Below are 26,307 nucleotides of genomic sequence, written 5' to 3'. Positions count from 1 at the left end.
CGTTGGTTCACCCTCCAATGGCCGCCGCAGCCGGCACACTGTGCTAATCGGAAGGCAGGAGCCAGGTGCTTCTCCTAGTCTCCCATGGGGTGCAGGGCCCAAGCACTTGGACCATCCTCCACTGCACTCCCGGGCCATAGCAGAGAGCTGGCCTAGAAGAGGGGCAACCGGGACAGAATCCAGCACCCCGACCAGGACTAGAACCCGATGTGCTGGCGCCGCAAGGTGGAGGATTAGCCTAGTGAGCCGCGGCGCCGGCCAAATTCACTTTTAAACATATTTTTGAAAGGGTTAATTTATGGGGCCAGAGTTGTGGTGCAGTGAGTTAAGACACCGCATGGGACCCTGGCATCCCATTCGAGTCCTCGCTGCTCCCATTCAGATCCAGCTCCCTGCAAGTGTGCCTGGAAATGCAGCAGAGAATGGCCCAAGGGCTTGGGCCCCTACCAACCAAGTGGGAGACTGGCATGGAGTTCTGGGTTCCTGTCTTTAGCTTCAACCAGCTGCTGCTGTTGTGGCTATCTGGGGAGTGAGCCAGCAGATGAAGGATCTCTCTCCTGTCCCTTTAAAAGGCAAAGCAATAGAGAGGGAGAGACACACAAGTATCTTCCATCGCTGGTTCATTCCCCAAATGGTTCAACAGCCAGGTCTGGGCCAGGAACTCCATTCTGGTCTCCTATGTGGGTGGCAAGGGCCCAAGCACTTGGGCCACTGTCTGCTGCCTTCCCAGGCACATTAGCAAGAAGCTGGATTGGAACTGGAACAGCCAAGGCAGGAACTGGTGCTCTGATATGGGTTGCTGGTGTTCCAAGCAGCATTGCTCTGCCACAATGCTGGCACCCCTAATTTTTAACATTTTTATTTTGAAATAATTTCAAACTTACAAAAAAGTTGCAAGATCAGTAGAAAGAATCACACATTCCCTTCACCCTGCATATTAGTTATTTATAGCTGTGTAATAAATCACCCCAAAGCTTAGTGCCTCTTTTAAAAATTCATTTATTCGAAAGGCAGAGTTAGATATTCCATCCTTTGGTTCACTCCCCAAGTGGCCACAACAGCTGGGCTGGGCCAGGCTGAAGACAGGAACCAGGAGCTTTATCTGGGTCTCCCACGTGGGTGGCAGGGGCCATCTGCTGCTGCTTTCCCAGGTGCATTGGCAAGGAGCTGGATTGGAAGTAGAGCAGTCAGGACTTGAACCGGCACTCATACAGGATGCCGGCGCTGCTATCTGCAGCTTTACCAACTACCCTACAACACTGGCCCCAGCTTAGTGACTTAAAACAAGAACTTTTTGTGTTACACAGTCCCAGAAGAGGCTAAGCTGGGTGTTGCTAGCTCAGGGCCTCCATGAAGTTGTAGTCAGATGTTGGCAGGGGTTGCAGTCAGCACAAAGCTTGACCAGGGCTGCAGGATTGTCTTCCAAGATGACCATCATGGCTTTTAGTAAGAGGCCTTGGTTCTTGGACAACTGGACCTCTCCATAGCTATTCAAGTGTACTCATGACAGCTGGCTTCCCCTAGACTTGGGCTCAGAGTGGATGACAGAAGCAAGAAGATGCAGTGCCTTTTATGACCTAGCCTCTGAAGTCAGTGCAGTCACTTCTGTTTTAATCTAACAGAAAAGAGTCATTAATGCTTCTTCCAGGGAGTATCAATGAGTCTGTGAAGCTGTCCTAGAACTGCCATACCCAGCTGCACTTTTAACATCCTGCCATTCTGCTGGGTCACACTCCTCCCCCCACCCCCTGCCTCCACCACATACATGTTATTTCCTGAATAGGGTAGGCTGCAAGCACTGCACTTCAGTGTTTAAGGAAAAGGACACTTTTATACAACACAGTAATCAAAATCTAACACTGCAATACTATTCAGTCCACATTCCACTCGTGTCCATTGGCCTTCCCATCATCTTCTCTTTCATCAAATTGATTTTTAAGCAATATAATCAAAAGGTAATGGCCTACCAAGTCTGAGAACCAGGTCATGTACATTTTCATTGGCAGCTCCTTGGAGTGGGGATCCACTGCAAAAAAAAAAAAAAAAAAAAAAAAAAAAAAAAAAAAAAGCACGATCCAGTTGTGTTCTGTTCTAGTGGGGTCTCTGAGCACCAGGACTGTTTCTGGAAAGCCCACTCACATTTACCTCTTAGGTTAGCTACTGTTCCTGGAAAAGCACTTCTCTTTAGCGTGCCCTAAAGTTCCAACTTGGTTAGAACACAAGTAGACAGTGCTGACAGTTTAGAGAGGTCTGGCTAGAATTTATTATTTAGACATTTATTAGCCATATTTCTGTGAGCAACTAACAACTTTTCGACTTAAATTTCTTCACCTGTGGGCGAGGAGCAGCGGCAATAACGACCCCTACCGCCCAGAACTGCTGCTGCCGGTGCAGGGAGCTGCTCCCAAGGGCCAGCGGCACCGCGCGGCGACAGCTGCGCCCGCGAACCTGGAAGGGCCGAGTGGGCGGGGCGGCGTCACGTGGGCGGGGCGGGGCGCGGCAGCTCGTCGGCCGATCGCACGATGTGACGCGCCGCCGGAGGCAGGCCGGGCCTTCAAGATGGCGGCGGGCGCCCCGAGCGGCTCGGCCCCGCAGTAGTGGCGGGACGGCACTCGCCGCTGGGGCCGGCCGCCCCGGGAGTGGCTGCAGCAGCGCCAGGAGTCGAGGATGGTAAAATGACCCAGGGGAAGAAGAAGAAACGGGCCGCGAACCGCAGTATCATGCTGGCCAAGAAGATCATCATTAAGGACGGAGGCACGGTGAGCTGGGGTTCCGCGCCGGCAAGCGTCCCTCCGTGCCCCCCCATCCCACCGCTTTCAAACCCTCGCTCTCCCCACGGTGGCGCTTTCAGCTCCCCTCAAGCGCCCCCGGACCCCGCAACCCCAACCACGAGTCGGCGTCTCGGGCTTCCGCCGGACACCGCGCCGCTGCTCCGGAGGCTGTCCTCCCCCGCTCCGGCCTGCGGCCTCCGGGGCCTGCCCTCTTGGAGAAGAGCCGCTCGCCTCCCCCGCACCTGCAGCCCTCTGCCCCGGCCGCCTCTGAGACCCTGCGGCATCGAGCCCCACGTGCGCCCCGGCCGCGGGGAGCAGTGTGCCGGCCGCCGGCGCACCCCTCGCCGCCGCAGCCTCGCCTCCGCCGCCAGGCCCCAGCCGCCGCGGCGCTTGCCAAGGGTCGGGAGCCATCCTTGCCCTGCCATATGCTGCTAACGGGGTGGCATCTGGCGCGGCGACCCCGTCGGGGCCTCGCAGTACGTGCGCTGTCTGCTTCCACGTCGCGGGGGTCGCCGCTCTCGCTCGTCGCCGCTCGCCGTACGGCCCACCCGGTCGGGGGTGGGCTTTCCTCTTGGCTTCGCGGGGCCTAAGCTTTAAACGGGCAGTCGTCACTCCGTTGTGCGTTAAGAAAAACCACGTAGAGTTGATGCGGTGTCAGGATTAGGGAGAGACACTTTGAAAGGAAGACAGATCGAGGACCAGAAAACCAATTTTGGTCTTTGGAAACAGTTATCGCAATAAACTTTAGGCAGCGTGCTGTAGTTTCCCGGCAGGGGACGTAGGCTTTGTAATTGAGAAAGCAACTCACCTGTACTTTTTATTTTTTTAATGAGGAGGATTCCCCGTTGCTAACCTCTCTGGTCTTTGTTGCATCCTTTGGTGTCACGTTCTGCGATAGAATGGAAAGGTGAAATATGTGGCTCCCTTTCCCAAGAAGGGTATGGAAATGGTTCCCTGAATTCCGCTTCTGTTGCTGTCTTACTGGATCCCTGATCAACTGCTAGCACAGTATTAAATACTATGTATGTAGGCCACCACTGAGGATTTGCTGAATTCGGTTGAAATAAGAACGTTTCTTTTGACATTTCAGAACGTGGCCGAGGCTGTGTGGCAGTATTGAGAAACCTCGGGACTTGTGTACAATTTTAGAATATGTTTTTAGTTAACTGGCAGATTCATTAGCTGTCATCATAGCTTTGACATTTGTTGAAGAAAAGCAATTTTACAGTTTCTCAGATCGGATTTATTGTACTCTTAAAACATCACAGACTGAATTGGTGAAGAAGAGTCAGAGCTCATTTAATAAGTTGGCGAGACTGGAGGGAGAAAAATGGTGTTGACTTTGTCACCTATAGAAAGAGATATTTTAAATTCTTCATAAATCTGTGAATAGGGGCAATGAAGGATTCTGTTTTGTAAAACCAAGTGACATTTAAGGTCAGTATTCTTTACAAAAGATAAGAATGAAACTGATCAAGAAACGACCTTCCTTTTCCTTGTGAAGTTTAGTTTGGGTACCGCTCCGGATTTTGTTTGATTTGCTTTACACCAGATGTTTTCATTACAAATCTGTGTCTTGGAAGCGACTTCTTTTTTTAACCTTTTTATCTCCTGTTGTAGATAAATAAAGTTGTAGTGAATGTATAGTTACTTTAGGACATAATTTTTGCACAGATATGTTTTAAGAGTACACATAGAATAAATAATTTTCCTTGAGAGCTCTGGGCATAGGAATATTGTTCTTTCTCATCTTGATACACTTAATGTTTCTGTTCTAAGAGCATGGACACTACTTTAGAATAAGGGCTTTGTTTTGCATCTGTGAATCCCACAGGGCCTAGTGGGTAAATTGAAAGTGATAAACACGTTTGTATTTTGTACTAGCACATTTTTCGATGAATTATTAGTGTCCTCTTATTTCTTCGCATATATAGCCATTTATATAAACAAATGTCGAGAATTTTTTGCAGTGAAGTATCTGTATCAATCTACTCTAGCTGTAAATGAAGAAAGTTTATTACAGGCATAGCCTTTAATTTTCTGCCACTCTACAATAGATCTGAACACTGTTGGGAACATTTTTTAAGAAATGAAGGAAAATTGCCATTTGATACTCTGTTCTTTGTGTGTGTTTAATTCATTGAATCATAAAATGTTTTCAAACTGTTACTATTGACTTGAGAGTTTCAGAGCTTTTAAAAGATTGCTCTCACTCAGAGGCAGGTGTCTGAGTCTTTATGGTCAGTACTGGACAGGCTCTGTACAGTATTTCACATTCCTGATTCTGTTTGCTTTCTAGGGGACAGCAATGTTAATAAAAATATTTTGCTTTATCCTTCTATTGAGACTTTTTAAGCCTTGTCAGTTTTAGTGTTTATAAGCAATGAATTGTTAATAATTTTCAAGAAATTAGAGCAGATTTATAGTTTTCTAACAGTGGAAAAAGTGAACCCTTATAAATGAGCCATGTTAATAATAAGCTACTACTTTTTTTCCTTCAAACTGTTTTTCTGTGGGTTCTGAAGCCAAGATAAGGTTACTATGTTGTTGGTTTGAGTAATGCACAATTAAGGTAAATTACATTAAGGTAAATTACATTAATCCAGTTCTGCTGATCCTGAAGTTTGCAAAATGTTCTGAATTTTTATGGGAGATTTCCCAAAAGATACAAACTTCTCAAAAGTTTACTTGTGAGTTGTTGCTCTGTTTGAAAACAGCATAACTAACTAAAGAATAAGTGCCACTGCTTAAATTTAGTGAATGTCTATTTAATCATCTACTCTAAAATAATTCACTGAGGAAAGTAACCACGACATAGTGCTCTTTAAGCATCCACATATTGGAATACAGTTTTCAGGTAATGAATGTGACTAACATTTTCAAGCATCACATTCTGTATAGATCATTTATGATAGTTGATTTAACAGTGCATTCTGACATTTTAAAATGCTTCCAGTTTTGTTAAATCATTACCATATGTTACCAGATTGTTTATAAGCATTCTGACCAGAAACTAAGAGTTAAAGAGTTACTCAAACGTGAGTTATTTATATTATCAAAATGAAATTTTGTGGGAGTACATCTTTAAAAAGTGGAAAATGAAGTTTTCTCACAAATGAGTGGGTAGGATTTGTTTTGAGGAGCTGATAGGAAGTAAGGAATTGTAAATTGCTTTGTTAGAAATAGGTGAAAAAAGTAAAATTAATATTCACAGTAAAGGGATATAAATACGCCCAAAGCAGCAGAGCACTGAATTACCTCCATCTCCACCTGTGCTAGCTCTGATTTTAATTACAGTAAATGAGAGGCAGCAAGCATTTCCCATGGGGAGGCCTGAGCTTATAGGCACTCTTTGCCTATAAGGAAAGCTAGAAGAGTTGCCATGTAGCCCAACAGTTCCAGCTGTTACCTAGCCTTCATTCTAGTGTGCAAGCTGTGAGAAGGGCCTGGAGTGACTTTTCAAAAAGTGTCTGATAGCTAGAAACATCGGGATATACCTACAGTGGACGCTCAGTTTCAGCAGAGAATTGGTTTAGGGCTCGAAGCAGGCATCCTGATACTACAGGATGCAGGTGACTCAACCACTGCACCAGATACCCTGCACCAAATGCCCACCCACCTCCAGGCCTTTTTTTTTAAAGAGTAAAACTTGGTCTCACTAAAATTTTGATTATTCTTAAGTATATTTCATGAAATAACAATCTAACATCTCTTTGTGATGGTATTTAGATACTGAACATGAATCAACCTATAACCTGTCAGTCAGATATTTTTTAAATCACATTGCAAAATAAGCCAAAATGACTTGATTGATGTAAAGGTGTCACTACATGTTTATGGTGATTCATGCTTACAGGACATTGAGGATTGGTTTTTCTCTTAACTTTATAAATGTAGTAAACCTTGCTCTGCTTGATTGAAGTCAGGGAGCACAAACCCCCTCTGACGCCAGATCCTGGTACTAAAGCCTTATATTTCCTTTAGACAGACCACAGTGCAGGAGGTTCTAGGATAGCTGTGCTGGAGCTGCCACATTTTCTGCAGGAACTTTGTTCCCTTCGTGAAGAACTCTAATTCTTCCATGCCTACAAGTCAGCGTCTTTGTGTTGTTTCTGTGTAAGACTTTCACAGTGAATTATTTTAGTCAGCTTGGTTACGTACTATTCAGAGAAAATGTGGTATTTCTGGATCAGAAGCAGAGCAGTGTGGACTTGAAACGGCATTCCGATAATGGGATGCTGGTGTTGCAAGCAGTGGCCCAACCTGCACCGCAGTGTCGGCCCCTGTTGTCTTGTTTTTGGAGACAAGATTTAATATTGTGGTTGCTTGCCATGTTTCTTCTGTCTCTTGTAGTCTAGGATAGCTTTTTTTTTTTCTTTTTATGATTTTGACTTTTTTGAAGAGTACAAGCCAATTGTTTTACAGAATGACTGATCAGTTTGGTTTATTCTTGCTTCCTCACAGTTAGCAAGCTGTTTGACAAACAGGATTATGATGACATCCTAATGCCCATTTATTGCTGGAACAAGCACTATTTTCTGGCCCGAATTCCCTGTCTGGTTCACTGTTAAGGAATACAGGTCATCTGGTACAGTGGATTAGTAGCTATTTGGGATGCCTGTATCTCTTGTCTAAGTGCACGTGTGGTTCAAGTCCTGGCTCCTCTGCTTCTGATCTAGCTTCCTGCTAATGTGCAGTCTGGTAGGCAAAGATGATGGCTCAAGTAGTTGGGTCTCTGCAACCCATGTGACACACGCAGTTTAAGCTTCAGGTGCCAGGGCCGGTGCTGTGGCACAGCGGGTTAACACTCTGGCCTGAAGCGCCAGCATCCCATATGGGCACCAGTTCGAGACGTGGCTGCTCCAATTCTGATCTAGCTCTCTGCTGTGGCCTGGGAAAGCAGAAGATGGCCCAAGCCCTTGGGCCCCTGCACCCGCATGGGAGACCTGGGGGAGGCTCCTGGCCTCAGATCCTGGCTTCGGTTCGGCGCAGCTCCAGCCGTTGTGGCCAACTGGGGAGTGAACCATCGGATGGAGGACCTCTCTCGCTGCCTCTCCTCTCTCTCTGTAACTCTGACTTTGAAATAAATGAATAAATCTTAACAAAAAGTTTCAAGTGCCTAACTTCCACCTAGCCAATCCCTAGTTGTTGCAAGCATTTGGGGAGTGAACCATGGACAGAAGATCTCTTTGTCTCTGCATTTCAATAAAATGAGAATAAATAAGTTATTAAAAACAGTTTCCTATGTAGTAACTGCTAGATCCATAAGCATTGATTTGGGTAATTTTAGACTAAGAATTTGAGAGTTAGGGGAAGATTTAGGTAAGCAATCTTGGCCAGTGCCACGCCTCAACAGGCTAATCCTCCGCCTGCGGCGCCGGCACACCGGGTTCTAGTCCTGGTCGGGGCGCCCAGTTGCCCCTCTTCCAGGCCAACTCTCTGCTGTGGCTCAGGAGTGCAGTGAAGGATGGCCCAAGTGCTTGGGCCCTGCACCTGCATGGGAGACCAGGAGAAGCACCTAGCTCCTGGCTTCGGATTGGCGTGGTTCGCCAGCCGCAGCGGCCATTGGAGTGTGAACCAACAGTAAAGGAAGACCTTTCTCTCTGTCTCTTTCTCACTGTCCACTCTGCCTGTCCCCCCCCCCCCCCAAAAAAAAAAGTAAGAGATCAATGGAGATGCTTCTCAACTTATGGTAGAGTTGCATCCTGATAAATCCTTTGCAAATTGGGAGTAAAGTTAGTTGAAAATGTCATTTAATACACCTAACCTACTGAATGTCATAACTTAGCAACACAGTGCTGTAGAGTTTGGTTGTTTCCCCTACCAACTGTGGGGCTGACTGGGAGCTGTGGCTTGTTGTCCTGACCCAGCTTTGCAAGAGGATATTTTGTATATGGTTAGCCCAGAAAGATTAAGATTCAAAGTATGGTTTCTTCTGAATGTGTATCACTTGTATACCATCATAAAATTGAAAAATTTTAAGTGAGGGATGGTCTGTAGTTGATTTCAGTTCTACCTACACCTGTTAAACACCTTTATGTGGTGCATGGACCAAATATTCCAAAATATTGAACAAGAGAGTACTCATGCCTCAGGGAGCATCCACCCAGAGGTCCTTCACTTCCAGTAGGGTTGCACCCGTTTAAACCCATTGTGAAAGGTGAGTTTTGGCCAGAAAGAATGAAATGAGTACTTTACATAGGTAATGTTATGTTAAAGACATTGACTCACATAACAGGGTTTAAGAATAAGTAGGTTTTAAAAGACTAAGCGAGAAATCTAGATGATGAAGCTGTGGTCTGTTTGCAATGGAAAGTATGGTCTGAGAACTTGGAAAGAACACTGTGGGGGCTGAAGAGGAGTTAGGGGAGGTTGTCACTGACTTCTGAGGTTGAAGTTAGAGATGACGACCATGGGACCATCATCATATGTCCAGAAGGGAGAAATTACTCAGTTGAGTAGACTTTGGGTATAGTCATTATTAGGGTTTTAGCTGGGATATCCTAACATTTAGGGGTTGTGTGTTAGTTTCTGTTCAGTTTTATCTCTTTCAGAATTTTTCACTTTGTTTCTCTTGTAATTCCACTGAGAATTTTCAAATGGCATCTGCTAATACCATCTCCTCTTGATGGTCTGAACTCTACTCTGGATATTGTAAACCACTCACTGGCTGAGTATTTACCTCCATTCTTATCTGTCACCTTGCGCTCTGTACTTTCTGTCCAGCCCATGGCCATTTGTACTTTTTAAAAGTTGTCCTGAGATGTTGCCTATGGATACCTATTCCATTAAAATCTTCAGTACTTATGTCAAAAGTCTTATCTAGTTTTCTTAACTCTAAAATTAGTAAAATATTTTTAAAGTTTATTCCTCTTATTAAAGTTTTTTAAATTTTTATTTGTTTGAAAGGCAGAGAAACAGAATTATCCCATCCACTGGTTCACTCCCCAAATTACTGCAACAGTCCGGGATGGGTGAGGCCAAAGCAGAGTTAACAGAGAGGCAGAGAGAGAGAGGGAGAGGTCTTCCATCCGCTGGTTCACTCCCCAGATGGCTGCAGCATCTGGAGCTGGGCAGATCTGAAGCCAGGAGCTTCTTCCAGGTGGGTGCAGGGGCCCAAGGACTTGGGCCATCTTCTCCTGCTATCCCAGGCCATAGCAGAGAACTGGATTGGAAGTGGAGCAGCCAGGACTTGAACCGGTGCACATATGGGATGCCGGCACTGCAGGCGGCAGCTTTACCTGCTGCACTACAGCGCTGGCCCCTGTTATTTCTTTTATAATGTTTCTCAATGTGTTTGTCTTTTAAATTCAGCAGCTGTTGTACATGTTTTTCTCAAATCAGTATGTCTGAAACTGAATGAATCTTTTCATTCTTTCCTTCCCCTTTTTTTCCATTGTCCAGTTGACCAAGCCAGACAGTGATATTTTATCTCCTTGTTTTTTTATCTTTCCTCAGCTTCTGCCATATGTAGGCTACCAATGAGTACTACTGATTCTACTTGCTAAGTGTTTTTTGTATCCATTTACTTTGCTCCATCCCTACTACTGCCGTCTGATTCAAATTCCTGTGCCTCTCACCTAAGTTTCTACCACAGCCTGCCTTCTGGTCTTCCTGATTGCCTTTTAAACCTGTTTGCCACTCAGCAGTGAAACTTTTTTTGAGAAGGCAGTGCTGTACTGTGATGTTACTTGCTGCCTTAAACATTGCAGCACTATCCTGCTCCCTTCAGGTCGAAGACGTTCATGAAGACCTACGAGGCCTTTTTTGAGTAACCTCTTCAACTTCATTTCTGTTTGCCTCTCAGCCTCAACTTTGTTTTCCTCCTTGGATATCAGAAACTGAAAGAGTTGGAATGTCTCCTGTCTTGCCTTTGTGTATTCTATCCCTTTTACTTTAGCTGCTTTTGGTCATCATTCTCCCCTACCCCCTGAAGTACATGCTTAAGAATCCTGACGTCTTTCCCATTGACCTTTAATACCTTCTGCCTCTTGGAAAGCCTTCTTCTTTACTGAATTAGTACTCTTATCTATTTTTTAAAAGATGTATTTATTTATTTGAAAGGCAGAGATAGAAGAAAATAGATAGATAGATAGATAGATAGATAGAAGAGAGATCCATCTTCTATCCGCAGGTTCACTCCCCAAATGGCCATAACAGCCAGAGCTGGGCTGATCTGATGCCAGGAGCTGCTTTTGGTTCTTCCACTAGGTGCAGGGGTCCAAGTACTTGGGCCGTCTTCTGCTGCTTTCCCAGGTGCATTAGCAGGGAGCCAGGTCGAAAGTGGAGCAGCCAGGACTCAAACCAGTGCCCATTTGGGATGTCAACACTACAGGTGGAGACTTAACTTCTACACCACAGTGGCAGCACTAAGTACTCTTTTTTATTTTTTTATTTTATTTTATTTTATTTTATTTTTTGACAGGCAGAATGGACAGTGAGAGAGAGAGACAGAGAGAAAGGTCTTCCTTTTTGCCGTTGGTTCACCCTCCAGTGGCCGCCGCGGCCAACGCGCTGTGGCCGGCGCACTGCGCTGATCTGATGGCAGGAGCCAGGTGCTTCTCCTGGTCTCCCATGGGGTGCAGGGCCCAAGCACTTGGGCCATCCTCCACTGCACTCCCTGGCCACAGCAGAGAGCTGGCCTGGAAGAGGGGCAACCGGGACAGAATCCAGGGCCCCGACTGGGACTAGAACCCGGTGTGCCAGCGCCGCAAGGCGGAGGATTAGCCTAGTGAGCCACGGCGCCAGCCTCGGCACTAAGCACTCTTATCTTAAACAGAGCAAATTTAACACATTTTCAGGGTGAACATTTGGCATGGTTGTTAAGATACTACTTGGGATGCCCACATTCCATATTAGAGTGCCTGATTTCAAGTCTCAGTTCTACTTCCAATGCCAGCTTCTTGCTAATGCATATCTGAGAGGCAGCAAATGATGGCTTGAATACTTAGGCTTCTGCCACTGATATGGAGAGACCCAAATTGAGTTCTAGGCTCCTGGCTTTAGGCTGACCCAGCCCTGGCTGTTGTGGATGTTTGGGGGGAATGAACCAGTACATGGAAGATGTCTTTTATTTAATTTTTTAAATATTTATGTATTTGAAAAGCAGAGTGACAGACAAAGAAACTTGTCCATTCAGTAGTTAACTCCCCAAATGCCTGCAACCGCCAGTGTGAGGCTGAGCTGAGCGTGCCAGGAGCCAGGGACTCTTACCTGAATCTCCCATGTAGGTGACAGGAACCCAAGTCTTAGGCCATCATCCACTGTCTCCCAGGCACTTTAACAGGAAGCTGATTTGGAAGTAGAGTAGCCGAGACTCAAACTGGTGCTCCAAAATGGGACATAGGCATCCCAAGTCACAGTTTAACCTATTGTGCCACATGCCTGCCCCCATCTGTCTCTGTCACTTTGCTTTTCAATGAATAATAAATACAGATTTTAAGTTTTAATAGTTTTCTAGTGTCCATTTTGCTCTCTGCATATATTTGCATACATTTAAAAATAGTTGCCATCTTTTTATTAGCATTTCCCAAATTCCTTTCCAAGGAACTCAACTGTCTATGAAATAATCTGTCACAAGGAGTCACTGTACACTTGCTCCCCATGTAAGATCTCTGTCCTTAATGTGTTGTACTATGCAAATTAATGGTAAAACTACTACTCAAACAGTACTTTATACTTTGTGTATCTGTGTGGATGCAAAATGTTAATATATACCAAGTTGATCTTCTGTATATAAAGATAATTGAAAATGAATCTTAATGAAGAATGGGATGGGAGAGGGAATGGGAGATGGGATGGTTGCAGGTGGGAGAGAGGTTATAGGGGGGGAAGCCACTGTAATCCAAAAGTTGTACTTTCAAGATTTATATTTATTAAATAAAAGTTAAAAGAAATCTGTTATGAAAAGGAAGATTCCTTGGTTGAGTTTGGGAAACTGTACACTATCTTCTTGTCTATTTGAAATATAAATTAGCATGTTAAGGACCCTGAGAAATCCCAGCAGTCTCTCTGCTAGATACTGTGTTTGTGATGGTGAAACTGGATTGAAGCTTACCAAATCCTGAGTTACTATATACTGCTCATTGGTACTGGTCATCATCCCTTCCCTTTTAAAATTGCTCCGTTGTCATTTGTGACACTGTACTCTCTTGTTTCTTATCCTATTGCTGCTCTTTTATCCTTTATGCTCTCCAGACAGTATGATCTACACTAGTGATTTTAAACATAACATTTGCTGCTAATTTTTAAGATTTGTTTTCTTAAAAGAGCAAGAGAGGAAGAGAAGGAGGGGGAGAAGGAAGAGAAGTGGGGAAGAGGAGAGAGAGAGAGAAATCTTCCACTCATTGTTTGACTCTGCAAATGGCTGCATCAGTCAGAGCTGGGCCAGGCCTAAGCCAGAAACTAGGAACTCCATTCAGGTTTCCTCTCTGGGTGGCAGGGGCCCAAGTACTTGGGCCATTTTCTACTTCTTTCCTAAGAGCATTAGCAGCCCAGGAAGAGGAAACAGCCCAGGCTCTATCAGCCCTCCCAAATTGGATGTCGGCAAGGGGTGGCTTAACCCACTGCCTGGCAACACTAGCCCCCTGACTAGTTGTTGAAATCAGGATTCAAAGGCAATAGGAATATTTCACGTAAAGGAGGTAGTTTTTTAGGTAGGACTTGAAGTAAATTAGAGCCCTGTGAATGGAAAAATACTGGAAAGCCATGAACTTCATGTCAAGACAACCAGGCTTAAAATTTAGAAGTCATTTGTGACTGTCCCTGCCATTATTCATCAGATTCAAATCCTGAGCATTTATATCCATCCCTCTCTCCTTTAGCATTCATACCAATTCACTATTTGATGTCCTCACCACCTCTTGTTTGAGCTGATTCAAATGGCCTCCTTTGGCACGCATATTACTCCTCAGTCTTATCCTTTAGGAGAAACTACCAGAAATAATTATTGAAAAGTACAGGTCTGATGTCTTGCTTGAAACCCTTCAATGGTTTGCCATGTTTCTTGAGTAAAAAGGAGAAACTTCTTAACAGAATTTAGAGGCTGTCTCTTCTACTTTCTTCTGTTTACTTCATGACTAACTAGAATGTTATTCTCTAGTGGCTTTAAACAGTCATGGTTTTTGTCTACTTTGTTCTGGTTTTCTCTCATGTGACTATCCACGCACGTTCCTTTTCTTGCCTTCTAACCTGCTCCTATCTCTTTTACTGTATTCCCACAGAAGCAGACTATTAAGAGAGGAAGAAGAACTTGAGATTAGGGAGTGGGTCTTGTTTTTGTTAACTTGGAACCTCTGGTACATAGTAGATATTCTGTAAATGTTTGTTGAATGAATTAGTTTCATTCCTAGTCATGGTTCTTCAGCTGAACCCCATATCTCAAGTTCCTCAACTGTAAGTTCAATCTGGGAAGTATTCCGATACGTAATTCTATAGGTTGGGAGAGAGATTTATTATTTTAAATAATGGTATTGATGAACAGTATCATTTTCAGATCAGACACTATTAAGATATTTCTCATAAGGTTACTGAATATGCCTTAGAGCTTAAATATGGCATTTTAATATGTGTTTGCATGCAAATCAGGTTTTTTTTTAAATCTGAAGTTTTATTCACTTAAAAAGTTTATTAATTGAGAGGCATAGAGACAGAGAGTTCCTGTCTGCTGATTCACTCCCCAGATGTCCCCAACAGGTGGGAGTGAGCCAGGCAGAATCCAGGAGCCATTCCACATGGGCAGCAGGGACCCAACAGCCTGAACATCACTTTCTATCTCTCAGGTTGCGCGTTAGCCAGAAAGCTGGAATAGGAGCAGAGCTGGGACTTGAACCCCATCTGATAGGGGATGCTTGTGTCCCAACTAGCATCTTAACTGACAGGGCAAAATTCCACCTCCAAATTCTGATCTTAAATATTCTGTTACTGAAGAAGCCAAACAATAGTAGTTTATACCTTTATCTAGAAAATCTTGCTGTTATTTTTTTTTTAAGATTAATTATTTATTTGAAAGGTGGAGTTACAGAGAGAGGCAGATGCAGTGATAGAGAAGTCTTCCTTCTGCTTGTTCACTCCCCCAGATGGCTGCAATGGCTGGAGCTGGGCCAGACTGAAGCCAGCAGCTTCATCCAGGTCTCCCAAGAGGGTGCAGGGGCCTAAGCACTTGGGCCATCTTCCACTGTTTTCCCAGGCGTGTTAGCAAGGAGCTGGATTGGAAGTGGAGCAGCCAGGACTCAAACTGGCGCCCATAACGGATACTGGTGCTGCAGGCAGGATATTATTTTACAAACTTTTTAGTGGAGAGTGAATTCATAATATATTTGTTTTTCTATCAACTTAATACTGCTCATTAAAATATGAAATTCTGCAACTCAGATAATTGTTAACACAGCTGTAGCAACAGTGTAAACTGGATCTTGTATTTTCATTTTTGTATATATCAGATCCTAAATCTCTTACATACTAATATAGGGGCTATTCTGCTTTGAACCATGTTGATATCCATTATGATTTTTGCCACTTATTTCATTTATGTTTTGGGTTAATGCAGTAGCCTTCTAAGTGCTCACTGTCCTTGATTTTGCCCCCTTTTAACCCAGTTATCCTTTGCCAAAATAACCTTAAAACTTTCATCTTATCCTTAGTGGCTTCCCATTGCCTTCAGAGTAAATGCAGTCTCCTTAGCACGGAAGCTGGTCCTCACGTTCCTCTAGCTCATCTCACAGTGCACCCCAACACACACGCTGTAGTCTTAGTGAACTGCATGTAAGAGTCCCCTGATGCTTCATGCTCTCAAACCTCAGAATCATTGTGCACTTTGGTTTTTTTTTTTTTTAAGATTTATTTAATTATTTATTAGAAAAAGTTACATAGAGAAGAGACAGAGAGAGAGAGAGAGGTATCTTCCATCTGCTGGTTCACTCCCCAATTGGCCACAACGGCTGGAGCTGCGCTGATCCAAAGCCAGGAGCCAGGAACTTCCTCCAGATCTCCCACAGATGCAGAGGCCTAAGGACATGGGCCATCCTCTACTGCTTTCCCAGGCCATAGCAGAGAGATGGATCTGAAATGGAGCAGCCAGGACTTGGAACCAATGCCCATATGGGATGCTAGCACTGCAGGCTGTGGCTTTACCTGCTGTGCCACAGTGCTGGTACCTCTTTGTGCACTTTGACCTGACCAGTTCTTTCCACTTTACATCCCTGCACTTTTAACTCGATTATATCCTTTCAGCCTTCCTTTAGCAAGTGAGATATTCCCTTCCCCCAATTCTGTGTGTTCCCATTGCACTCTGTGCTTACAGTAGTGGATTTTTTTCCTTGCTTGACTCTGTCACCTTGAGGACAAGGACAGTGAGTATCTAGATGTTTGACATAGTGCTAATACACACGCAGTCATGTGCTGCATAACAACATTTGGGTCAGTGATAGACCACATACTGTAAGATTGCATTGCTCAGTGATATTGGCCATCTTAGTTTATGTGAGTACACTTTGCTATGTTTGTAGAACAGTGAAATTGTCCAATGACACATTTCTCAGAACATTTCTGTCATTAAAAAACATGTGACTATATGTTCTTAATATTTATTGAACTCTTGTCATTGTTTGTAATTCTGGAATGCACTGTTAACTTTGTGTTAACTTTTTTTTTAATTTGTTTTTATAGCCTCAAGGGATAGGTTCTCCTAGTGTTTATCATGCGGTTATTGTCATCTTTTTGGAGTTTTTTGCTTGGGGACTGTTGACAGCACCCACCTTGGTGGTAAGTAATCTTTTAACTTATTTATCACTGTCTCAAATCTGTTTTTGCTGTTTTGGAGGAAAAGATAGGCCCTTTTCCTTTTTACAGTTAATTTTCCCATACTTCTGTATTCTGCTTTACTTTTTTTTTTTTTTTTTTTTTTGGACCCTTATCTCTCCCTTATTTTTGTGACAAAGTATGTGTAAATTTGGGTCACTGTTTTGATAGAGTGGAGTGGAAGACATTCGTGTAGTAATAAGTTTGGGAAAGACAGTGTCTATGGCTTGCATTATTCAGCATAATTATTTTGAGATTCATTTGTCCAGTTTCATTTTCACAGTAGAAGTTCTTTTTATTTGGATTAAACATCTAGAGAGGTAGCCTTTTAGAAAGGCTGTTCAGAGGCCTAAGCTGATTTTATTCAAATTTTCCCACATTTGAAACCTTAGAAAAGACTTCCTTGCCAGACCAAGCAACCCAGGTAATAGCTGGTTTTCTCCTGTTGGTGCAGATAAAGTGAATAGAATGAGGGAAGTAATCAGCATGTATACACTGCTTACCAAATCTTATACGAACAGAATTTTTTTTTCTTATTTGACAGGTGGAGTTATAGACAGTGAGAGAGAGACAGAGAGAAAGGTCTTCCTTCCATTGGTTCACCCCCGAAATGGCCGCTATGGCTGGTGCTGCGCCAGTCCAAAGCCAGGAGCCAGGTGTCTCCTCCTGGTCTCCCATGCGGGTGCAGTCCTTGGGCCATCATCCACTGCCCTCCCGAGCCACAGCAGAGAGCTGGACTGAAAGAGGAGCATCCAGGACTAGAACCCGGTGCCCATATAGGATGCCGGCGCCACAGGCGGAGGATTAACCAAGTGAGCCATGGCGCCGGCCCCTATGAACAGAATTTTAAAGCAATATACTTTCTTACATTTTCATGAGCTTGGTCATTGTCATACAAAGAAAGCTTATACAAAAAGGTTGTTTCTAGAAAAATTGGATGATTATCTAAGTAGATTGAGCGAGTCTTAAGAACATGTAATCCATATTTCTTGGCATATTCATTTCAGCTACATAGTCATTATTGTATATGCCTAAAATAAATGTCTCACAGTTATTTTTCATGTAAAGGGCATATTCATGAGCACAGGATTCAGAAGAAAAGAAAGCCTTCATAATAACAGTGCATTGCACATTAAAATAATTCCCTAAGTAACTGACATAATTATAAAAATGCCAGTTTGAGTGTGTTTTGATTATGGTTATTTCCTTTTTAAAAAAGTACAGTTCACTGACCTGTAACAGATCATCAGCTCTACATAAATTGCTTTTAAAAATAATTGAAGGGGGTGTATTGAAGGGGCCAGCGCTGTGGTTTAGCAGGTGAAGTTGTCTCCTGCAGTGCTGGCATCCCATATGGGCACCGGTTCCAGTCTGGGCTGCTCCACTTCTGATCAGCTCTCTGCTATGGCCTGAGAAAGCAGTGGAAGATGCCTCAAGTCCTTGGGCCCCGGCACCCTTGTGGGAGACCCAGAAGAAGCTCCTGGCTTCTGGCTTCAGGTCAGCGCAGTTCCCGCCTTTACAGCCATCTGGGGAGTTAACCTGTGGATAGAAGATCTCTCTCTGCCTCTACCTCTGCCTCTGCCTCTGCCTCTGCCTCTGTAACTCTGACTTTCAAGCAAATAAATAAATCTTTTAAAAAAATAAAAGGGATCAAGTCCATTTTAAAAAAATAAAATAATTGAAATGTAGGATTTTAAAATACGCTTTTTGAAGTTTACTTGTTTTTTATGGAAATCTTCCAAAAATGTTTACACATTTTCTGCCTTCATAATAATCCAAGTACAGTGATTTGGAATTTTTTCAGATGGTGCAAATCCATGATATTCAAACTACGGATTATTGTAATAACCTGTTGTCAAGGGCTGTAATAACTTTGTGGTCTCATGACTTTATAATAGGTTTCCTAATGTTCAGATGCACTGTTTATCATCAGTTTAGCATATAAATCTGTCACATCATCACCTTTGTCATTTAAGTGATTAAGCTTTGTAATAGTAAACAGTGTTTGTGTTGTGTTACAAAGGGCCTAGACATCGTCCTCAGCATATTAATAATCTTTTCAACCATGTATGAGTGAGTTGTTAGCCTGGAAATATAGGCAAAGAAACTGAGCATGGAAAATATTAAAAACTCAGTTGCTGCTGTGATAAAGTATATTTGAACGTAGGCTCTTTTGACACCTATGCTCAGTGTTTCGGGAAATGCTAGTAAATTAGTGACCATACATAGTTGAGGTTTATTGGGCAGTCCACCTCCAGCTAAATAGGATTAAAATGTGGATAAATTGTTAAGAAGGGGTCAAAAAAGTTTTAAGTGAGAATTCCATAATTTCTCATCAGGATTTGAAATAACTTTTTAAAATTTACTTCTAGTTTATATTTTTTAATTATGTTGGCTTTTTATGTAACTCTGGTACAGATTTTTTTCCAGCTGACAAAGGGAGATTTATCTTCTTCAAGAACAAGGAAAGGGTTCAGTTATTTAGTCACAAAGTCTTGTTTATTAGTTCATTTTTCAGGATATATCCATGATATACCAAAAAGTTCTTGGAAAAAAATGGAATTGAAAGGTTTATTTTGATGCAAAAATATTTTGGAATTTATGTATAGTCTTTATAACTGTCACACATTTTCGATGAAATTTTGAAGGCGCCATGTATGCATAATTTTAAAAGATTTTTGTACCAAAATAAGTTTATCTTTGAATTCCATTTTCTGTCAGCTTTTTGCAATGTCCTTATATTTTCTTTTTTTGTAATATAAAATATATATATTTATTTGAAATAATTATGTATTGAGAAGGAGAAACAGAGACCTTTCATCCACTTATTTACTCCCCTAATGGCTGCAACAGCAAGGGCTAGTCTAGGCCAGAGCCAGGAGCTTCTTTCTGATCCGCATGGGTGCAGGGGCCCAAGCACTTGGACTATCTTCTGCTGCTTTCCCAGGCCACTAGCAGGGAAATGGATCTAGAGTGGAACTGCCAGAACGTGAACCAGTGCCCGTATGGGATGCCAGCACCAGAGGCAGCAGCTTTACCTGTTCCGCCACAACGCTGGTCCCCTCTTTGGTGGACATTTTATTTCTAATTTTCCTTATTTGTACTTACACAGGGTTAAATTTTGTTAAATTTCTAGTTACTGACAGAGGAGTAACTGAAGCAGGCAATCCCGATCATTCTCAGATGGTTCTTGGAAGATTTCTGAAAGTACACTTAGCGTAGTGTTTCTTCCTACAGAGGAGACTTCTCCACGTTTCTTACTCCCCACGTTGGCACTGTATTGTTGTTACTGAGACAGCATTGCATAATAGAAGCATTGGCTTCTATGTTAAACAAGAATTCAGTTGCCTCATCTGTAGAGTGATAATATGATCTAATTTATAATGTGTTAGAATTTGTTTATGATTTGTACTAGTCATCTTTGCATCACTATTACAAAATACCTGACATGGTCTACTTATGAAGAAGAGGTTTATTTGGTGCACAGTTTTAGAGTCTGAAGTCCAGATGGTGTAGTACAGCCTCTATGACATGGCTACCCCTCACCTGCCATACCTTATGGCTCAAATAGCAATGGTGGCACCATGTAGAGGACCAAGTGGTTATATTTTGAACCAGGAAGCAGAAAAAGGAAGAGGGTCTAACAGGCCCTTTTGAGGGCACTTTCCTATGGATCCAAGAACCTCTCATTGGGCTCTACCTCTTCAGAGTCCGCACCATCTTCTGATACCACCAATTGCCTTTCCATTCAGTTGCCTTTTCAACCAATGAGTTCCCAGTGATTTACATGTTGCACAGTGAATAAATTGATGCAATGTGGTTTAAGAACAGGCTGTGGAAAGAATAAAATAACTTTGTTATACATTTTTATAGATTAGATTGTGTGTGTGTGTGTGTACAAGTAATCTTTCTAGATTTGCTTAATGGTGATTAAAAATTCCCTATTCTCTTAATCTATTGAAAGTTGATTTATATGTGGAAAGTAACAAGTCTGAGGACCTGGGTTCAGTTTCAGATTTACCACTTATTGGCAGTGTGACCTTGGATAAGGTATTGAACATCTGTGTGTATCAGTTTTATAATAGGGTTGTTAAAAGGAATTAAATGACATGTGAAATACCCAGTTTAGTACTGTATAACATAGTGCCATGTAGATGTTTGATGTTAATAATTGCTCATATGCATGCGTGCTGCCATGCAAATCTGAAAATTTATATGAAATGTAATTTTTATGAAGACATGTTTGAAAATACAAATGTACAAATGTTTCTAAGACTAAAATGTAGCATATGATTTTTATTTAGGTATTACATGAAACTTTCCCTAAACATACATTTCTGATGAATGGCCTAATTCAAGGAGTAAAAGTAAGATGTATTTTTTAATGTATATATATTTGTATATGTGTGTATGTATATATAATTCGATTGATTAGTTAGTGGACTGATAAACTAAGTTAATTTTTATAACAGCGTATTTGGGAGCATTATTTAGTACCTTTTAGACTGAGTTTTTTTTTTTCTTTTTTTTGTTTGTTTGTTTTGTTTTGTTTTGACAGGCAGAGTGGACAGTGAGAGACAGACAGAGAGAAAGGTCTTCCTTTTGCCGTTGGTTCACCCTCCAATGGCCGCTGCGGCCGGCGCACCGCGCTGATCCGATGGCAGGAGCCAGGTACTTCTCCTGGTCTCCCATGGGGTGCAGGGCCCAAGCACTTGGGCCATCCTCCACTGCACTCCCTGGCCACAGCAGAGAGCTGGCCTGGAAGAGGGGCAACCGGGACTTTTAAGTATGATTTGACTCAAACGTAGCCAACTGTTACAATAGGTACTTCCTGTGTTCAGAGATCTCAATGATTTTATAAATCTACAAGAATGTGTAAGTTGTAATTATAAGTGTTGTATGTAAATCTTTTGCTCTTGATTCAGTTTGATTAACAAATTTTGTAAGATAATTATCTTTTAGGTATAAAAACAGATAATCATATGATATTCCTAGAATTGCTGATGTTGGGTATTTTGATTGAGAGTTCACTAGAGTGTGCATAATACCCAGCCAGAGCCCTGCAGACAATTCTTGACCCTCTGAGGAAATTTTTAATTTGTATGTAAAATAGAAATGTTATCTATCTAAATTTTAGTGACTGTATATTTTTAGAAAATATGTGTTTCCATATCTTCTAGGGGAGTAAAGTTATCTGTCTTAGGCTCATGGATGTACAGGATGAATTTTCTTCCATTTATGTTTTTATAGGGTTTGTTGTCATTCCTCAGTGCCCCGCTTATTGGTGCTCTTTCTGATGTTTGGGGCCGAAAATCGTTCCTGCTGCTAACAGTATTTTTCACATGTGCCCCAATTCCCTTAATGAAGATCAGCCCATGGTACGTGCATATTCACTTTTTATCAGCAAAATATCTGTTAACTGCTTTCTGATACTCCTTTATTTCACTTTTTTGGTCCATCTTTTCTATGTAGGTTTTAATTTTATTTTTCTAATGCATTTATTATTTGACACAGATAAAGAAGGCCCCTAAAAATATAATAGTTGAGTAGTACTTCATAAAAATTAGAACTAGGTAACTACTGTTAGCATAAAGATCACTAACCTTTAACTTCCTCTCCCATCCCATTCTTCATTAAGATTCATTTTTAATTATCTGTATATACAGAAGATCAACTCTATACTAAGTAAAGATTTCAACAGCTTGCACCCACACAAACACACAAAGTATAAAGTACTGTTTGAACACTAGTTTTACCATTAATTCTCATAGTACAGCACATTAAGGACAGAGGTTCTACATGGGGAGCAAGTGCACAGTGATTCCTGTTGTTGATTTAACAATTGACACTCTTATTTATGACATCAGTGACCACCCAAGGCTCTTGTCATGGGCTGCCAGGGCTAAAAGCTTCTTGAGTCTACAAACTCTGCCATTATTGAGACAGGGCCATAATCAAAGTGGAAATTCTGTCCTCTCTTCAGAGAAAGGTGCCTCCTTCTTTGATGGCCCCTTCTTTCCACCAGGATCTCACTCCCAGAGATCTTTTATATAGGCCATTTTTTTTTTGCCACAGTGTCTGGGTTTCTGTGTCTGACATGCTCTCATGGGCATTTTAGCCAGGTTCAAAAGCCTTAAGGGCTGATTCTGAGGCCAGAGTGCTGTTTAGAGTGTTTGTCATTCTGAGTCTGCTGTGTGTCCTGCTTCCCAAGTCGGATCCTTCTCTCCTTTTTAATTCTATTATTATTAGCAGATACTTGGTCTTATTTATGTGATCCCTTTGATACTTATTCCTATTTTTATGATCAGTTATGAACTTAAACTGATCACTTTAACTAGTAAGATGGCATTGGTAACTGCCCACTTAATAGGATTTAGAGTCCCATGGCAAGTTTTTAGCTTTTCCGTTAAGGGTAAGTCCAAGGGAACGTGTGCCAAACTGTACATCTCCTCCCTCTCTTATTCCCACTCTTATTTTTAACAGGGATCAATTTTCTTTTTGTTTTCTTTTTTTAAAAATTTTTTAAGATTTTTTATTTATTTGGCAAGCAGAGTTACAGTGTGTGTGTGTGTGTGTGTGTGTGAGAGAGAGAGAGAGAGAGAGAAAGGTCTTCATTCCTTTGGTTCACTCCCTAAGTTGGCTGCAACGGCCAGAGCTGCACTGATCTGAAGCCAGGAGTCAGGTGCTTCCACCCGGTCTCCCATGTGGGTGCAGGGGCCCAAGGACTTGGGCCATCCTCCACTGCTTTCCAGGCCACAGCAGAGAGCTGGACTGGAAGAGGAGCAACTGGGACTAGAACCGGCATCCATATGTGATGCCAGTGCTGCAGGCAGAGGATTAACCTAGTGTGCCATGGCACCGGCCCCAGGGATCAATTTTCAATTGGATTTAAACACCTAAGAATAATTCTAAGTTAAGAGTTCAATTAATTGTATTAAGTAGAAAAAGAAAATACTAAAAAGAATAAAATAGTAAGCTGCTCCTCATCAGGATAAAGACCAAGCCCTTGGTAAATGCTACTGATCCAGATGAAATCTTAACCAAAGCAATCTAGGGAATGAACAAAGAATTTATTTTGGAAAGCTGTGTGTTGGAAAAATTCTAGTAGCAACAAAATCCTGGTAGAATGATGTTTTGAAAACTCAGAGAAAGGCATTTGGCTTAGCAGTTAATATATTGCTTGGGACACCTGCATTCCTTATCAGAGTGTCTAGATTTGTCCTGGCTCCATCCCAATTCTAGATTTCTACTAATGGGTATCCTGGCAGGCAGCAGGTGGTGGTTCAAGTAATCAGGTCCTTGCCACCTGTTTGGGAGACCTGATTGAGTTTTCAGATCCTAGGCCACCAGTAGATGGAAGATTTGTCTCTATTTGTCTGTCAAAATTTAAAAAAGGGGAGTTCATTCTGATTATACCTTCCTCAAATGCCCGCAACAGCCCAAGGCTGACCCAGGCTGAGCAAAGAACTAGGAACTCGATCTGGTTCTTCCCTGTGGGACTCAAGTACTTTAGCTCTCATGGGCTGCCTCCCAGGTGCATTAGAGGTGACGGTGGGACTTGATCCTAGGAACTCTGATGTGAGATGCAGGAATCCCAAGTGACAGCTCAGCCTGCTGTGCCATGATACTCACGCCTGAACATGAATTTTAAAAATTAAACCTCCACGTTACCATAGAAGCTTCTTTTTGCCAGCCAGGTATTTTTGAATCTTCCGTGGTACAATATAGTTTACTTTAAAAACTGCTTTTGTTCATTTTGTATAGTAGTTGTCGTCTTTTAATTTTATGAACCTATAGAGGTTTCCTCCTTGCTTGGACTTGAGTTTGCCAGCATTTGAAGAGCTGTAGATAACTGAAGGAAAATATCCAGTTTCTGTATATAGGTTCAAAATAAATTCAGAGTAACTTGTTCCTGAGTTTTGTCTACTGAATTTGTTTTTTATATCATACTTTGGTGACAAATAATAATCGATGTATTATAATAATTTTAGTTTGTTGTCAGTACAAACAGCATCAAAACTACTTAAGAATTCCACAGTTGGGTAAAAGAATTGCCTAAAACCGTGAACTGTCCTAATAAGCTGTTGGCTGAAATGAGCGTTGGCTGAAATGAGCTATTACTCTAACTTACTGAAGGAAAGCAAGATTAAAGTAGCAGTAATTGTTGTATCCATTTTTTTTTGTTTGTTTATGTCATTCCTAGGTGGTACTTTGCTGTTATCTCTGTTTCTGGGGTTTTTGCAGTGACTTTCTCCGTGGTATTTGCTTATGTAGCGGATATAACCCAAGAGCATGAAAGAAGTATGGCTTATGGATTGGTATGTGTGTTTATTCTGTACTTTTTGTATCTGCTGAAAAAGACCTTGCTTTAAAAATAGTCCTTATGAGCAGTTATAAATATTTGCATTATAAGATTTTTGTGAATTTTTTTTTCTTTTTGCCTAAAGTGCATTTTAGAAATAAAATCGGTCCCTTTAAAAAAAAATTTCGGGGGCCAGCATTGTGGCACAGCAGCTTAAGCCACTGCTTGCAATGTCCGCATCTCATGGGTGCCAGTTTTCATCCAAGCTGCTCTGCTTCTGATCCAGCTCCCTGTTATTGTGCTTGGGAAAGCAGAGGAAGATGGCCCAAGTCCTTGGGCTCCTGCCATCCCTGTGGGATACCGGGAGAATTCCTGGCCCCTGGCTTCTGCCTGGCCCAGACCTGGCTTTTACAACCATTTGGGAAGTAAACCAGGCAGTTGAAGATCTCTCATTCCCTCTTGGTCACTCTGCTTTTCAAATAACTAAATATTCAAAGAAAATTTTAAGTACAAAACCATGTAAAGTTTTGATACTTTCTGTTGAGGAAGTATTTATAAGTTACATGTCAGCATTAAAATTATAGTGTTTCATCGTGTAGAGTTCTTTTTAACAGAATTCTAAAAATAAGGACTTAGTATATCACAAATTAAAATAATTGCTCTTCAATACTTGATGTCTAATCTGCAATACAAGAAGCTAATATCTAGCTCAGGACTGCGAACCTTTTCTGTGGCTTTGTTGGCCATGGACGAGGGCCTGTTCTATTCTGTTGCTTATGCATGTCAAAGTGTGTTTATGACACTTTAAAAACGTGAAAAGCCTTGGCTCTGAATCAAGACCAGCATTTTGCTGAAGCTGTCGGTTTCAAGCAGGAGCCTAAAGAAATGTCTTTCTGAGGTCTGTTGACTGTTTCAGAACTTCGGAAATTTAATGGTCAATACATTGGGAAGAAACAGCAAAAATAACTGATTAATTAATTAAGCCATTCTTAGGTAGATTTGCTGCACTTGCAGGGTTTGCCAACCCCCTGACCACTGTTTTTGTCTACTGAGTAATCTAGTACAGTCTGTTGTCTATCAAATCTAGGATTATAATGGCTGTCATAGGCACCCTAATATATAGATTATTTAGATAGCTTCAAAGGAATAAGTGATGTGTTCAGCAAATATGGGACAAACAAATTTTGATAAATCTGGACCAAATAAAGGCTGAATTTTGGTTGTACAAGACACTGTGAGCTTTGATTCAAAGGACTCTGACAAAGGTTTACAGGATCAGACTTTCCAGAGGAAAATACCTACGGGAATCTATTTGCAAAACTAAGTATTTCACTTGCAAACTTAGAACATTGAATCATAAACTGATGATAACCAATATTTTTAAAAATAGCTTTATTGAGGTAAAGTTTACATAATAAAATTTACATATGTAGTTCA

The 26,307-nt window shown here is 42.0% G+C and overlaps 1 protein-coding gene, 1 long non-coding RNA gene and 1 other non-coding gene across 3 annotated transcripts in view; 2 read left to right on the top strand and 1 right to left on the bottom strand.

Annotated features, from left to right (window-relative positions):
• Positions 1-981: 981 nt before the first annotated feature.
• On the bottom strand, positions 982-2,471 carry LOC103350111 (uncharacterized). Its single transcript, XR_518169.4, has 3 exons — positions 2,146-2,471; positions 1,968-2,026; positions 982-1,167 (listed from the first exon to the last, which is right to left on the bottom strand). It is a non-coding gene; the product is annotated as an uncharacterized lncRNA (long non-coding RNA).
• A 42-nt stretch (positions 2,472-2,513) lies between these two features.
• The window catches only part of MFSD14A (major facilitator superfamily domain containing 14A), a 47,743-nt gene continuing 23,949 nt past the window's right edge, over positions 2,514-26,307 (top strand). Inside the window, exons 1-5 of the mRNA XM_002715838.5 lie at positions 2,514-2,759; positions 16,437-16,532; positions 20,873-20,935; positions 21,819-21,946; positions 24,772-24,886. Coding sequence (XP_002715884.1) covers positions 2,676-2,759; positions 16,437-16,532; positions 20,873-20,935; positions 21,819-21,946; positions 24,772-24,886 — 486 coding nt within the window. The 5' untranslated portion in view covers positions 2,514-2,675. The remainder of the gene's footprint in view (positions 2,760-16,436; positions 16,533-20,872; positions 20,936-21,818; positions 21,947-24,771; positions 24,887-26,307) is intronic.
• LOC127493846 (small nucleolar RNA SNORA2/SNORA34 family) lies at positions 25,693-25,829 on the top strand. Its single transcript, XR_007924384.1, has one exon. It is a non-coding gene; the product is annotated as a small nucleolar RNA SNORA2/SNORA34 family (small nucleolar RNA).

The sequence above is a fragment of the Oryctolagus cuniculus genome, chromosome 7 (assembly GCF_964237555.1).
Source record: "Oryctolagus cuniculus chromosome 7, mOryCun1.1, whole genome shotgun sequence".
Classification (NCBI taxonomy): Eukaryota; Metazoa; Chordata; class Mammalia; order Lagomorpha; family Leporidae; genus Oryctolagus; species Oryctolagus cuniculus.
Note: the sequence above shows the minus strand (reverse complement) of the source record. Positions and strands in the feature narration are given on the sequence as shown.